This window comes from Artemia franciscana, chromosome 8, assembly GCF_032884065.1.
Source record: "Artemia franciscana chromosome 8, ASM3288406v1, whole genome shotgun sequence".
NCBI classification, from domain to species: Eukaryota; Metazoa; Arthropoda; class Branchiopoda; order Anostraca; family Artemiidae; genus Artemia; species Artemia franciscana.
In genome coordinates this window covers 49,003,846-49,019,666 of record NC_088870.1, presented here as the reverse complement: position 1 = coordinate 49,019,666, position 15,821 = coordinate 49,003,846, and the positions used below count along the sequence as shown (strand labels likewise).

The 15,821-nt window shown below is 36.1% G+C and overlaps 1 protein-coding gene across 1 annotated transcript in view; it reads right to left on the bottom strand.

Moving 5' to 3' along the window:
- The window catches only part of LOC136030708 (cytoplasmic dynein 2 heavy chain 1-like), a 575,385-nt gene that overhangs the window by 428,737 nt on the left and 130,827 nt on the right, over positions 1-15,821 (bottom strand). Inside the window, exon 22 of the mRNA XM_065709779.1 lies at positions 4,544-4,760. Within this exon, the coding sequence (XP_065565851.1) occupies positions 4,544-4,760 (217 nt within the window). The remainder of the gene's footprint in view (positions 1-4,543; positions 4,761-15,821) is intronic.

Sequence of the window (15,821 nt, the reverse complement as noted above, 5' to 3'; positions counted from 1 at the left end):
CTTACATCTCTGTTCACAGTTTGTAATATGTTTGGTTCAGTGACAGAAAATACTTGAAGATCTTTAATTCTGCGTTAAATATCTTACAATCATACAAACCTCTAAGAAAATATCTTACAAACCTCCAACTGTTAACCAATATAACTCGTACTTTCAACTTAATACCAGACAGTTAACAATACACAGCATTTGATTAATTCCAGGTAAAATATCTTGCTGCACACGTAATACTACTAGTCCTTACAGTTCAAATTCACTTTATAAGCTTCAATTTCTTCCTAAAACTGTGTTTTCTGTTTTGCCAAGTATAGATTTTCTCACAAGTAGTTTGAAAACCTAAAAATAAGTTGGATGGGTGCAACGGTCGAGGAGCAATGTTGCTACTCTGTTGTCAGTATTGCTGCTCTATTGTAAAAATTCTCACAAGTCTCACAAATTTTCTCACAAGTAGTTTGAAAACCTAAAAATAAGTTGGATGGGTGCAACAGTCGAGGAGCAATGTTGCTACTCTGTTGTCAGTATTGCTGCTCTATTGTAAAAATTCTCATAAGTCTCACAAATTTTCTCACAAGTAGTTTGAAAATCTAAAAATAAGTTGGATGGGTGCAACTGTCAAGGAGCAATGTTGCTACTCTGTTGTCAGTATTGCTGCTCTATTGTAAAAATTCTCACAAGTCTCACAAATTTTCTCACAAGTAGTTTGAAAACCTAAAAATAAGTTGGATGGGTGCAACGGTCGAGGAGCAATGTTGCTACTCTGTTGTCAGTATTGCTGCTCTATTGTAAAAATTCAATCGTATATATTTCGATAATTCATAGGATGTAATGTATGCAAGAGTAAAGCAAGGTAGTGATCATTTATCGTAGTCTTAATTCCTTGGAAAAAAACTAAAAACAAAAATTAAAAATACGTTGAGCTTAAAACATATATTGAAATTTTTATGGAGTACCGCCATCTGAGAGGGCGATGGTTAGATCCCAGTGTACCCGATTGTTTAATTTGGGACGGGGGTCAGTAGCGTGACTTAGTAAGGTTAGCCAGAGTCGACCCAGCTCTAAATGGGTGCCTGGATAAATCTGGGGAAGGTAAACAGGAAGGGTGTGCGAAAGCACAGGATGGCTGGCTCCCAACACCCCATTGCACTTCCTGGCTGAAGGACCAAGAACCGGAGATCAGCACCGCCGGTAGGGACTGTAAAGTCTAATGCTGCATTCTTTACGTTTTTTTACCGCCAATTATGTTTTATTACGTTTTCTTTTTAGAGCCTATTATTCAAGTTTGTGGCTTTGCGAAGAAATGTTTTAACTTGATTGTTCTTTTTTGTAGATTATTTTGATTCTGGAACACGCTTAATGCGGATGATAACAAATTTCTCATGAGACGTACTTCGACTACGAAGAAACTGCGTGCGAATCATGATCGTAGGTTCCCGACTGCTGTTATCAATTTTACTATTATTAAATAAAAAAAAAAAAAATTTTTTAGCTGAAAGTAAGGAGCGACATTAAAACTTAAAACGAACAGAAATTACTCCGTATATAAAATGGGTTGTCCCCTCCGCAATCCCTCGCTCTTTACGCTAAAGCTTTTAATTGTTTTAAAAAGTAGAATTGTGGCAAAGAGTCAAACTTTAGCGTAAAGAGCGAGGGATTGCGAAGGGGACAACCCATTTTATATACGGATTAATTTCTGTTCGTTTAAGTTTTAATGTCGCTCCTTACTTTCAGCTAAAAAAATTAATTTTTTTTTATTTAATTTCTTAACGTTTTTGAATTAATGCATGTTTGGTTTTGGCTCTCCGCACATAAATTATTAAAATGAAATTTGTATATTAATTCTTTTTTTGGCTAAATGGCTTTCTCTTAGTTTTGATCAGACGGTTTTGAGAAATAAGGGGTGGAGAAGGACACCTGGTTGCTCACCAATTTTTCGGTTGCTTAAAAAGGCAACTAGAACTTTTAATTTTTAACGAACGTTTTTATTAGTAAAAAATATACGTAACATATAAATTAGCAACTTACGTAACAAACTTTCCTAATCTTATATTTTTATCATGTTTACAAGGGGTTTGTATCCTCGTTAATACCTCGCTCTTTAGACTTAATCTTAAGTTTTGTCCCAATTCTTTAAGAATGACCCCTGAATCAGAAAGGCCGTAGAATAAATAGTTGAAATTACTAAACATACTTTAGCATAAAGAGCGAGGTATTTATCTCCTCCTAAATACCTCGCTCTTTATGCTAAAGTATTTTTAGAACCCCTCATATGCGTAATAATCTCTGTTCGTTTTAAGTTTCAATGCTACTCCTTCCTTTTATTTGAAAAAACGTTTTCATGTTTATTTTTCATTGTTTTCTTATAGTAATGCTAGAAAATCATGCACCCTTTCCCTTGAATTTTTCTTCCCCCATGACATATTCCTCCAAGGAAAGATCCTCCAACATAGCCCCCTCCCCTCAAACCCACCCCCCAAACAAAATAAAATCCCCCTGAAAACGTCTGTACACTTCCCAATAACCGTTACTATATGTAAACACTGGTCAAAGTTTGTAACTTGCAGCCCCTCCTCCAGGGATTGTGGGGGAGTAAATCATCCCCAAATACATAATTATTATGGTTTTCGTCTATTTTGAACAAAATGGCTATCTCAAAATTTTGATCCGTTGACTTTGGGAAAAAATAAGCGTGGGAGGGGGCCTAGATGCCCTCCAATTTTTTTGATCACTTAAAAAGGGCACTCGAACTTTTCCGTTAGAATGAGCCCTCTTGCGACAATCTAGGACCACTTGGTCGATACGATTACCCCTGGGGAAAAGAAAAGAAAAAAAAACAAACAAATAAACACGCACCCGTGATTTGTCTTCTGGCAAAAAATACAAAATTCCACATTTTTGTAGATAGGAGCTTGAAACTTCTATAGTAGGGTTCTCTGATACGCTGAATCTGATGGGGTGATTTTCGTTAGGATTCTAAGACTTTTAGGGGGTGTTTCCCCCTATTTTCTTAAATAAGGCAAATTTTCTCAGGCTCTTAACTTTGGTGGGTAAGACTAAACTTGATGAAACTTATAAATTTAAAATCAGCATTAAAATGCGATTCTTTTGATGTAGCTATTGATATCAAAATTCAATTTTTTAGAGTTTTGGTTACTATTGAGCCGGGTCGCTCCTTACTACAGTTCGTTACCACGAACTGTATGAAAGTTCATTTAGTCTATTATTAAAAATCAGTAAGAAACAAAAGTACACATACAATGTTATTGTGAGGGATGCTTATGATCTTTCAATCATTTTAAAACTTTTTATTCTGTAAAAAAGACAAAAAATACAAGGGTCTTCTTTTGTCAAAGTGACTTTAAGTAGAATCTTTTTCTGTCTTTCAGTCAATGCCGGTGTCTAAATTAATTCACCTATACTGTTTTGGAACCGAATCCCTTACTCTTTAAATATGAATGAAACAAAAAAAATCCAGTTTTGTTTGTCTTTTTTTTCTCTTTTTCTAATGCATTTTTTCTTCACAAAATGCAGCTTTCTTTATATTTTTGAATTTTCATTTCGTATTTTGAGTTCATTTCAAATATATCTAGATTATAGATCTTTATTAATAGCTTAATGCCTGTTCTTTCTTTTTATCTATTTTCAACACTGAATTTTATTCGCTACTAGCTGTTGGGGTGGCACTCGGCACCACCCCAAGCCCCCCCCCCCGCGCGTAAGTCGTTACGCACCATATTGGTTACGCGCCATTGTAGTTTTTTCCCTGTGTCCCACCTGTGAATATAGATAGAAATATATATAAATGTTTTTAACTATGTAAAGCTTGCGAATATACAACATTCTTCGCTGTCCCATTGTCTGTGCATATAAATAGATTGTCAGGTTTACCGACTCTTGAACATGCAATATATAATTGTCCATGGGAAAAACAATCCGCATTCAGATCTATACCTCATTATTCTAATGATTGCCCTTGAGCTTTGTTGATGGTAATTACTAATCGAACATTCCCTGTGTCCCCGTCGTCATTTATATATCCCCCTGTGCCCCCCGGCGTCCCCGTTGTAGTTGTGTCCCTTTGTCCCGGTCGTCATTTATATTCCCTGTGTCCCGGTCTTCATTTGTGTCCCGGTGTCCCCGTCTGTAATTTCTCTTTGAGTGTCCCGGTCGTCATCTATATTCCCTGTGTCCCGGTTTCCCGGTCGTCATTTTTGTTCCGGTCTGTAATTTCTCTTTGAGTGTCCCGGTCGTCATTTTTATTCCCTGTGTCCCGATCGTAATTAGTGTCGTGGTGTCCCGGTCTGTAATATCGTCAGTCGACAAACATGACGTCAGTCGACAAACAACATCATGACGACATACAGCTCAATCCTTATAATGACGTCAGTCGACAAACATGACATCAGTCGACACACAAACACACAAACAAACAACTTATTTTTATATAGATAGGTTTTTTTAAGCACCACAAAAGCAAAGAGAACAGAATATTAACAATAAACTGTTTATAAAAAATAAAATAAAATAGAATAAGGTCGAAAATCACCTCTAGAAAATCCTTGAGACTTCTCATGCATTTATTTATCTGTTCCACGACGTTAGTAAGCGTTCCTTGTAGTCCTGATAGTTTTAGTAAAGATGCTACCTTTAAATCACGAGCTATTTCACTCATCATATGCCGAAAATCATGATCAATTTTTCTAAAGCGACCATAATCGTGGGCTAAGGCTCCATTGCCATACAATGGTTCCAGGTATAGCCACCTGAAATATATAAAAATACCTGGGTCAAAGACACTAGAATTTAAAAATGAGAAAGAATTTTGTTTCAAGCTACCTCAACCCATATACTTTTTGTGGGCAGAGGTCATCATTTACATCGAGTATCGACTTCATATTTACGAATTTCTAGATGAAAGTAAAGAGAAAAATTGAAAGATGAAAGAAAAAATTATTACTTCACGGTTTTTGCAATTTAAAAAAAAAAAAAACCTTGCAAACTTGCTCCTGAAACTTCCATATATTCTTACAATTCAAAAACTTTATAATAATTAATATACTCTTCAAAAATCAATAGCTTTTGTCTAAGATTATTTTCAATCTTTCTATGGTCACCTAATATACATTACAAAAAATATTTCTACTTTACCTGACGATTTATGGTAAAAATGCATCATTTATCTACTATTTGTGGGCAGAATCCATCTTTTATAAAAGTATCAACTTTGTGTTCATTTTTAAAAAAGAAAGTTTTTCCGAAAGGTAAATTAAATCAAAACATAATCTGAGCATGCAGGTTGTCAAAAGTTTGTATCTCATAGAAGGCTAAGGGTGTTAAATTGGAACTTTCAAGGATTGATGAGGGAGATAATCACTCGATGAAAATTTAAAATATGCACACTAGTACTACTACCATTACTACCGCTAGAGCTAAAACTGTTACTTCCATTTTGACTACTGTCAACAGAAAGGGTATTAAGGTAAAGAAAATGAGAAAGTGATGAGGAGGAAGTAAAACTATAATAATCACACTATGTGCGACTAAGGCTGTCTGAAGGGCCTATCAATGGTTTCTTAGGGAAATTTTTGAGCATTAAATTGAGTCTTGCAGAGTATTACGAGAGGGACGCTGAAATGACCAAATAGTAACATTTGCATTCCATTAACACTACTAGGGTACTACAACCACTATAGATAAAAGGTATGAAGAAAATTTCAGAGACTATTGAAGGGGAAGTTGAACTAAATCAAAACAAGTTCTTTTCATGCAGGTTGTCAAATAGATATATCAGCAATATCTTACGAACGGCTCAGAGCATGAAATTAAAACTTATTAGGCTTGATGTAGGGGATGTTGACATAACTGAAAGGCAATATTTGTATCTACTGCAGGTATTTCTTCTATTACTAATACTATTGCCACTTCTATTTAATAGTGTTTTTAAGGGCGTTCAGGTTTAAATATCTGGAAATGTTAAGAGGACTTAGAATAAAATCAAAGCATACTATGTGCATGAAAGTTATCAAAAGTAGCCAGTATCCCTAGAACTGTTCAGGGTGTCAAGTTGAAACTTTAAGTGGGTTTTAAGGGAATAGTGAAATAAACAATTAAGTGCTATACGTTTAAAACTACTTATGCTACTACTACTGTTATTATTGCTATCATTACAGCTACGACATCTAATTTTACTGAGGCTAGTGGTATTAGGGTGAAATTTTCATGGATTATATAAGGAGGTATTGAACTAAATTAGAACACACAATGTGCATTCAGGTTGCAAGAAAGAAGTATCATTTCTCAAGAAAGAAGAAAACAATTTCTCAGCAATAGCTTAGAATAATAAGTTAAAACTTTGAGGCGTTCTGAACTATGAGGGATATTGAACTAATTAAAAAACAATCTATGCCTACTGCTAACAATGACTACTGGTACTAAGGCTAAGAGAATGAAGATGAAACTTTCAAGTAATGTTTAGAGGAAGGTTGAACTTAATCAAAACACACTCTGTGTATTCAACTTTTCAAAAGAGTGTGTCAGCAATACCCAAGGGATTGTCTAGGGTATTAAGTTGAAACTTTCATGGCTTGTTTAGCGGAATGTTGGACTAACCTAAAGTCACTATGTGCATACTAAATAAAAAAAACTGGTGCTACTACTATTTATACTACTAAAACTCTAACTTCTACTGCTAAACTTCTACTGCTAAGATTACTACTAGTTGTAATGCTGAAGCTAAGGGTTTTACAGTGAATCTTTCATGGAATGTTGATGAGAATTTACGACCAAGTGAAAAAACATAATGTGAATTTAGGCTGTTATAAGGGCGTAACTGTTACATTCCAACACTTTACTGAAAAAAAAAAAATAAGCGAGGATTGTCAGCTTAATGTACAAATACAGATATATTACTCCTTATACTCTCAATAAAGTTTTGTTTATTTAAGTCAAAAAAGTGAAAACACTTCTTTATGTTTGTTTTCAGTTAAGTGCGAATAATGTTCAGGTTTTAGGAAGGCTTGAGGGGTTTTCAATCCCACCAATGTTCATTTGTGTATTACATCAACCATTCCTGAAGCATTACTGATACATCCGCTAAACAACCTGTGTTGGCATAGTGCGTTTCGATTTAGTTCAAAATAGTTTAAAATTTCCCAATTTTTCCCCTTAATACCCATAGATTTAGTAGCAGAATTACTAGTACCAGGAGTAACAGTACTAGCAGTTGTAGTACTAGCAGTAGAATTAGTTACAATAGTCTTAGGTTTGTAGCTGTAACAATGGTAGAAGAAATATCAATAGTATCAGTAGTAAGCAGCAGTAGTATGAAAGGAAGCAGTTGGAATAAAACACAAATATTGGGTTTTAGATACTTCAGTATCCCCCACAAAAAGACCTGTCAGTTTCAAATTTACACACAAAACTGTTCCTGAGATATTGCTGGTATGCCCTTTTGACAAGCTGCATAAATAGAGTATGTTTTGATTCTGTTCACCCTTTCACCTCAAAATTTTTCTAACAATTTCAACTTCATAATCGTTTGGCATAGTTGCAGTAGCAGTCACAATAGTAGTAGTAGTAGTACTAGCAATAGTTTTAATAGTTTTAGTTTTAGTACCAGTAGCAGCAGTAGTATTAAGATATTGCGTTTTGGTCCATTGAACATTCCTCTCATCAAATCTTGGGAGTTTGAACATAACACAATTACCGTTGCTAATTCTGGTTGCTGAAATTACCGTTGCTGAAATTGTTGGTATATTCTTTTGATAATCTACTTATTCATATAATTTTTGAAATTTTGATCATAATTTCTCTTATCCTCATTAGTAGCTGCAATAGAAGTAGTAGTTGAAGAGGTAGTAGTAGCAGCAGTAGTAGTAGACGAAGTAGTACTAAATGTAGCAGCGGTAGTAGCATTAGCATTAACGTGCACATATTGTCTTTTGATCTATGATCTTCTCCTCTAAGGATAATAGTGTCTTAAAGTTCCAACTTAAACCCCAAATTTATTCTTGAAGGCTCTTCTGATAATTTGCACAAAGTGTCTTTTGACTTAGTTTGAATTTCTCCTCGATATTTTCTGAAATTTTCCCCTTCATAGACTTAGCCTTAATAGTACTAGTGTCATAGTATTAGCAGTGGTAGTAGGAGAAGTATAGTCGCAGTAGTGTTGCATTAGTAGTAGCAGAAACAGGAAACGCAGCAGTTTAATAACAGTAGTTAGTCCAACTACCTTTTGGTCAGTTGAATGTCCCCATATTGACACTCTGGAGTTTTACCTTGATACAGTAAACCGTTCCAAAAATATGGCAGATATGCCCTTTTGACTCAATTTTGACGGCCCTTTCATCTTAATACACTTAGTCTTAGCAACTGAAGCATTAGTTAGAGTAGTTTAGCATCAGTAGCAGTAGCAGTAGTAGTAGTAGTAGCTGTAAAAGCAATAGTGGTAGTAATGTTATTAGTAGCATGCACATATTATCTTTTGGTCAATAAATCTCTCCCTTTAAGCATTTACTGAAAGCTCCTATTTAATACCCAAATCCTTCTTGAGACGCGCATTTTGAAAATCTGCATTCAAAAATTGTAAATTTATTTAGTTAAAATTCCCCTCAATATTCGGTCAGCTTTACACCTTCCTAGTAATAGCCTTAACAGTATCAGATCAGCAATGGAAGTAATAGTATTGTATTAGTAATGGTAGCAACAGGCCCGTACGCAGGAATTATTTTCGGGGGGCCTCAAAACCTCGAAACAGCAGATATAAAGTAGCACTTTTTTTTATTTAGTAATGCGAAAAGCACGTATATCGGAAAATACAGATTAACTTTAATCTGTATTATTGTAGCGGATGGGGGGGGGGAAGAAGACTGAAGCCTCAAAATACGTTTTAGGCTCAGGTTATGTTCATAGCGATTTAGAACCAGTGATAAATCTATTATATCCCACTGAAAGGGAAATTTTAGTGTTAACAGTGCAATATGGGTGCTGTGGGGGGTAGTTCTTTTATTGCAAAACCGTAGATTTTAATGAAATGATAGTTTCTATAATTGATCCATTAAAAGCTGTACTTTATCCTAAAAAGGGGGGATAAACACCCTAATATCAAGGATAATTCTATTTTGCTGTGGAAAGCAAACTTTCTTTACAAAAAAATAACAGTACAATTGCTAATTACTTCAAATAGGGTAAAAGTTAGACAGAAAATGGGTTAATAATTGGGCAGTGACTTGACCGGATAATTGCATGTTGTAAAATCCCCCAAAAAAGGCTTCACACATGTATCTAGATTCTTAATAAATGTCCTACTATTGCCAAAAATCCAAAGAAAACAAGGGGAAATGAAGCATTTCACAAAATTTCAGGGGGACGGGCCCAAAGGCCCCCCCCCTGCGTACGTGCCAGGGTAGCAGCAATAGTTGCACAAGTATTAACAGCAGTAGTAGCAGGTGTATTTTGCCTCTTTGTCAGTTGGACATCCCACACGTTATGACCTAGAAGTTCAATCTCGTTATGGTAAGCTGCTCCAACCATACTTATGAAAGGCATGTATGAGCAATCTGTGTATAAAGAGTACGTTTTGATTTAACTCAACTTTCCGATCAACGTTTTCCCAGAGTTTCATTTTAATATCCTTAGTCTTGGTAATACACTCTGCGGAAGCAGTGGTTTCAGAGCCAGTAGTATTAGTAACAGTAGTAGCAGTAGCAGCAGTAATAGTAGTAGTGGTGGTAGTAGTAGCTGTGATAGTTGTAGTAGTAGTAGAAGTAGTACTGTCCAAATATTCCTTTTTTGGTCAATTGAACATCTCCCTTATCATTTCCTGAAAGTTAATTAATATGCTCAACAATTCTTGAATCACGCCCTTTTGAGAAACGATCAACTCGTAATTATTTTGACTTTATTCAACATTCCCCTCAACATTTTCTGAAAGGCTCATCTGAATGCCCTATGTCTTTGTGGAAAGTAAATTTCAAGCATGCATAAATCTCTCAATAGCATGTTGGCCTACTATATGTAGCAAATGGAAGCATTGCCTAACTTATTGCCCTTGCCCTAAGGGCTATGGGGGCCCTTATATTTTATATATTTTATCGTTAAAGGCATAAATACTTATCTTTTCAACAATGCTGAGTAAAACAGATGTCTCAAAATTTTTATTGGATGTTTGTTTTGGTTAATGATTGGTGTAAGAGAGGGGGTAGATGGCCTGTTGCTCTCCTGTCACTCTTAACTCTTAACAAGAGCACTGAAGCTTCCAATTTTCAAAAAATGAGCCCCATTTGCAGTTCATATGACGACCCATTCCACAGAAGCCTTTTATGCCTCCCACGGCATAACTTGCGAGGCTTACCCAAGGGTTCTGAGGGGTCATGTCAATCTTGGAGGCATAGCTATATGGTCTTTGGACTATTTTGAACAAAGTGGCTACCACAGAATTTCCATCAGATACGTTTGAAAAAAAGAGGGCGTGGGCGGGGGGGGGGAAGCAGTTGTTCTTCATTATTTTTTACTCTTAACAGAGGACTAGAACTTCCAGTTTCTAATTAAATAAGCCCCCTCTAAAGTTTCTTCGACCACCCATTCCATATAACTTTACAAGCCCCAAGGAAATGACTTACAACCCTTTCCTCCAGGCTCTGGGGGTTGTTTAAACCTCGAAGGTCTTGTTATATGGTTTTTGAAATATCTTAACCAGAACGGTCACCACCAAATTTCTATCAGATATATTTGGGGGGAAAGGACTTTTCAGGGAGAGGGGGCAGTTGTCCCCAAGTCACTTTCAACCCTTAAAACGACCCTATAACTTCTGATTTCCAGTCAAATGAACTCTATATGACCACTTCTTCTATGAAGGCCGTCCTAACCGAGGGGATTGGTACGCTGGATTTATGATCCTTTGTCCAAGAGGACAAGGGTTCGAATCCTAGTGTACTTAATTATTTGGTTTGGGACGGGAGTAAGAGGCATGGCTCTGTAAGCTCAGCCAGAGTCGACCCAGCTGTAAATGAGTACCAGGAGAAATCTGGGGAAGGTAAACAGGAAGGGTCTATGAAAGCACAGGATGGTTGGTCCCCATCCCCCAATTGCACTTCCTAGCTGAAGGGCCAAGAAACAGAGATCAGCACCACCTGTATGGACTGTAAATTCAGATGCCGTATCCCTTCCTTTTACCTTTACCTCATCAATGAAAATCTTACATGTTAATAATGAACAACTGGTATAACTTGTAGCCCTTGCCCTGAGGTCAATGGGGGGAGAGGTTGTCAATCATAAAGACATATTCACTGAACCTTTCAAGTATGCTGAACAAGATGGTTATCTCAAAATTTGGAATGGAGTTTTAGGGGACATGATGGGTGTGAAAAGGAGGGCAGGGTGGGGCTGATTGTCCTCCTATCACTTTCGAATCTTCCAAAGACACAAGGACTTTGAATTTTTCAATAGAATGAGTCCCTTCAGAGTTTGCATGACAACTCCTTTTATACGAAGTGCCATGGTCAGAAAAAAGAAACAATACATAGTGCCGTCATCACTCTTTACTTAGGCAGAGCTATTGCGCTGCCTGATGTTGATTTTTGGTGGTTTTCCTGTTCAAAAATTATTTGAATTCATTTGTCTCAACTTTGGCCTGATGTAGCACTTTTCTTTCCGTTGAAAAATGTATTGTATTGAAAAAGTCTTTGAAAATTAATCAAATAATAAATTCTGTATTTGAACAATGCGCTAATTACACAGCTTACAACCCTTAAGCTGCGTTTTTGGGGGTCATATCATCCCCGAAAATATAGTGATTAGATTCTTCGTCTATTTTGAAAAAACTTGTTTCAAACACTCAACTGATTTCTTAGGGGGGGAGGGGAGGTAGCTAAGATAGCACGTGAGAGTCCTGGTTGCCCTATCACCACTTTCTACTCTGCAAAATACACAAGACTTTTCAGTTCCCAATCAAATGAACCCCATCCAAAGTTTCTACAAGATACCCTTCTGTATGAACTGATCTGGAAGAAAAGAAAAAAATGAACAACACATTGACTCGCTTAGACAAGGCTATGCGATGCATAAGATTATATACCCTTTCTACAATGAATTTCTAAATGGCGAATTATATATATTCTGAAAATACAAATAAAATACATTCTGCCTGTTGAACAACATACTCCATCAATTCAGATACCTGACATAAAAGAAGGGGGAAAACAACAAAGAGAATTTAATAGGAAGAAGCATAAAATAGATAGAGAACAATAGTATAGAGGAGTCTGGTTTGACATACTTATAGCAAGATTGGGAAATTAAACACATTAAAATACTTATTCGACTAAACAGGAAATAATCATAAAATCTATTTTAAAAATCTGACTGATTTGAAGTAGCTATGTCTAGCTGAAATCAAATCTGTAAATGATCTGAAAAAAAGCGATGCAAACTGAAAAACTGCGGAACTCAATAGGAGAAAATCCTTGCAAAAAAGTAGACACTTTCAAAGGGGATAGACGAATAAATACATAGGCTACGAGAAACAAGAATAAGTAAAACTGTTCTTCTTGTTTTTTAGCACAAAAATTAGGCCATCCTTCATCTCTTCACATACACATGCCAAAAATATGACTATTTTTAGCTGCAATTTCCCCCGGAACTCAAAGTTACTTTCTCCATAAATTTTGGGAAATTGATCTTTTCAAGGGTCTACAAAATTCCCGACACCACAGCAAACACTTTGTCTGGTGGCTGAAGCTGGTTTTACAGTGTTGGTGATAAATGAAGTCTCTAAAATTCAACAAGAGCTCTGCAAAAGAATCTGTGTAAAGGGTTTGCCCCTTAGGGGAAATACTGGGGAAGCACTTGTTTGTTTTGTAGCGTAGTCAAGACTAACTCAAATATTTGTCAAGTATTGATGAATAAAACAGCTTTTTGAATTACTTGTGAGATGAGGATTTTATTAATGACAATAGAATGTAGTGCTCAAAAACAATTTTTCACTCTAGTCTAGGAAATGTGTAGCATAATAGAATTGTGGGGGTATTTTTTCCTTAGTCCTGTCTAGTTTGAAATTAATTGTCAAATATTGTTTAAATTAAAAAGTTTCTGAATTTTTTAAGAATTTTAAAAGGGAATATTGTACCGTCTTGTTAGAATTTCAGAGAGTTGAAAGGAATATACAAATCTTTTTTCTCTTCCCGTTTTTATTATATCTAATGTTAAAGTCAATATATCTTAATATCTAATGATCTAATGTTGTGAGAAGGCCTTCGTCAACAGCAATGTTCGCCATTTTTAGGAACTTCTTTACGCTGTCCTTTTACTTAATCAAAGATCTTCCCCTCGGATGCAACAAACCATATATCCATATAATGCATGGTCAATGCATGTATTAATTTGAACAGGAGCAATCGATGGCATCTGTAAGAGATGCCCAATCCATCTGAGTTTTCTGTAAGTACTCAAAGTTGAGAATGGCACCCGTCGTTCTTTTCTCTAGTCTAGGAAATGTGTAGCATAATAGAATCGTGGTGGTGTTTTTTCCGTAGTCCTGTATAGCAGTAAATTACTGCTATAAAGCTATAATACTGCTATAAGTAGCATTTTTTCCAATACTGGTGAAATTGTAAAGGTGTCTGAATTTGTTGAAAATGTCAGAAGGGAATATTGTGCCGTCTTTATGGATATTATAATTTCAGATAGTTGAAAGGAATATACAAATCTTTTTTCTCTTCCCGTTTTCACTCTATCATGTTCGCGCCACCCCAACACCTAGTTGGTGGGGCGCTTCGCGCCCCCCCCCCCAAGCCCCCCCGCGCGCGTAAGTCGTTACGCACCATATTAGTTACGCGCCATTGTAGTTGTGTCCCTGTGTCCCACCTGTGAATATAGATAGATTTATATATGTGTTTCAAACTACGTAAAGATTGCGAATATACAACATTTTTGGCTTTCCCACTACTGGGAGCTTTCCGTTTCCAATTGCCAGCAATTGATCTGAAAATGTTTGACCAGAGTCATCGTTTTGCAATCGGACACGCATATTTGTAGTTAATTTTTATATTTTTACGTGTGCCCATAAATTAGAATTTTTCAGGCAAGCATTCATTTCGTCTGCAGGAGTTAAACTACGTAAAAATTGCGAATATACAACATTCTTGGCTTTCCCATTGTCTGTGCATATACAAAGCCGTATGTACTAATAATGACGTCATATGCAAACGCTCTTTTTACAAACAAACAAACATGCATACACACAACTCGTTTTTATATAGATAGATAGATAGGTAGATACAATACAAATTAACTGCGTAAAACTTGCGAATATACAACATTTTTCGCTGTCCAATTGTCGCTGCTTATAAATAGATTGTTAGGTTTACCGACTCTCGAACATGCAACGCACAATTGTCCATGGGAAAAACAATCAGTATTAAGATCTATACCACATTTTTCTAATGATTGACCTTGAGCTTTGTTAATGGTGATTGCAAATGCTAATTGAATTGGGAATTGCAATCTTTTAAATTGAAAAGGCAGATCCGTTGGAATCATGGGAATGCGAGGAATAAGAACAGCCTCACCCTCAAAAGGCCCTGTCAAGATTGTGGCCTCTATTAGGTTTTCCATTGTTCTTTTTTTTACGGCAAGTCAAGTGCCATTGCAAAGCTTTGGTGGGTTGATATTTCTTGAAAGTATTATTGGTACGCCTATTTTTAGTTGTAGCACGTGTGGTGGAAACCCTGAAAGATCTATGGAATTTAAAAATTCAGATGGATAATTAACCGCTTCATTTGGTTCCAAAACTGTGTCGACTGACTTGTAAAGGACTGCCAGGTCTCGAATCTTGGTCAAAACAATATTGTTGATTTTGTGGACGTCTATATTTTTGGGTGCGAGAATCGCTCTTTCACTTAGCCATTTATTATTTTTATAATTTTTTAGAATATTCGGAAATACTTTTTCAATCAATTAATTTTTGGACGTCACTAAATTACAGAAATCAGCAGGTAGTTGTATACGTCCTGAAATTGAGTCTATCGTATCATAAATGTCTTTTTGTTCCGACGTTAACTTGGAAATGTTATTTTGTACATACGACAATAGATCATTCGTACTGTAACTTTTTTCACGATCCAATTCTATACATGTCGAAACAGCAGCGATACGGTTAGGTGAAGGCATTCCCAAATCCTGAAGAGGTTTGTTTGCCATACGTACGCACAAATCTTCTATAATAACTAAAGTGTAGTTATAAATTTCTGATGTAAAATCAAAAGTCATATCTGACGTCTCTAACTGTTTTCGATGGAGTATATCTTCGGACATTTTTGACTTATATTTTTCCCACAACTCTGTAGGAGCTGATGGAGAGCAAGTTGTTAAAATGATGCCAAACAATGCACGAATTTGACTTGGGGTTGACGTTTCGCACTAATGGGGAATATGGAACAACCCACTGGTTATCTACTTCGATGGTGGTACCGTTGCCATTTTAGGTTCTTCAGTCATTTTACAATTAGAAATTTCTCTTTCAACGGTCTTCTTACAATTAAAAATGTGTCTTTGAACGATATTCTTAAATACCTGTGTCCTGGTCGTCATTTATATTCCCTGTGTCCCGGTCGTCATTTGTGTCCCGGTATCCCAGTCTGTAATTTCTCTTTGAGTGTCCCGGTCGTTATTTATATTCCCTCTGTCCCGGTCGTCATTTGTGTCCCGGTCTGTAATTTCTCTTTGAGTGTTTTTTCTTTTTAGTATTTTTTAGTTTTTTACATTTTTTCTTTTTTCAGTTTTCTTCTTTATTTTTCAGCTTCACTATGAAATACATATCGCCGAACCTT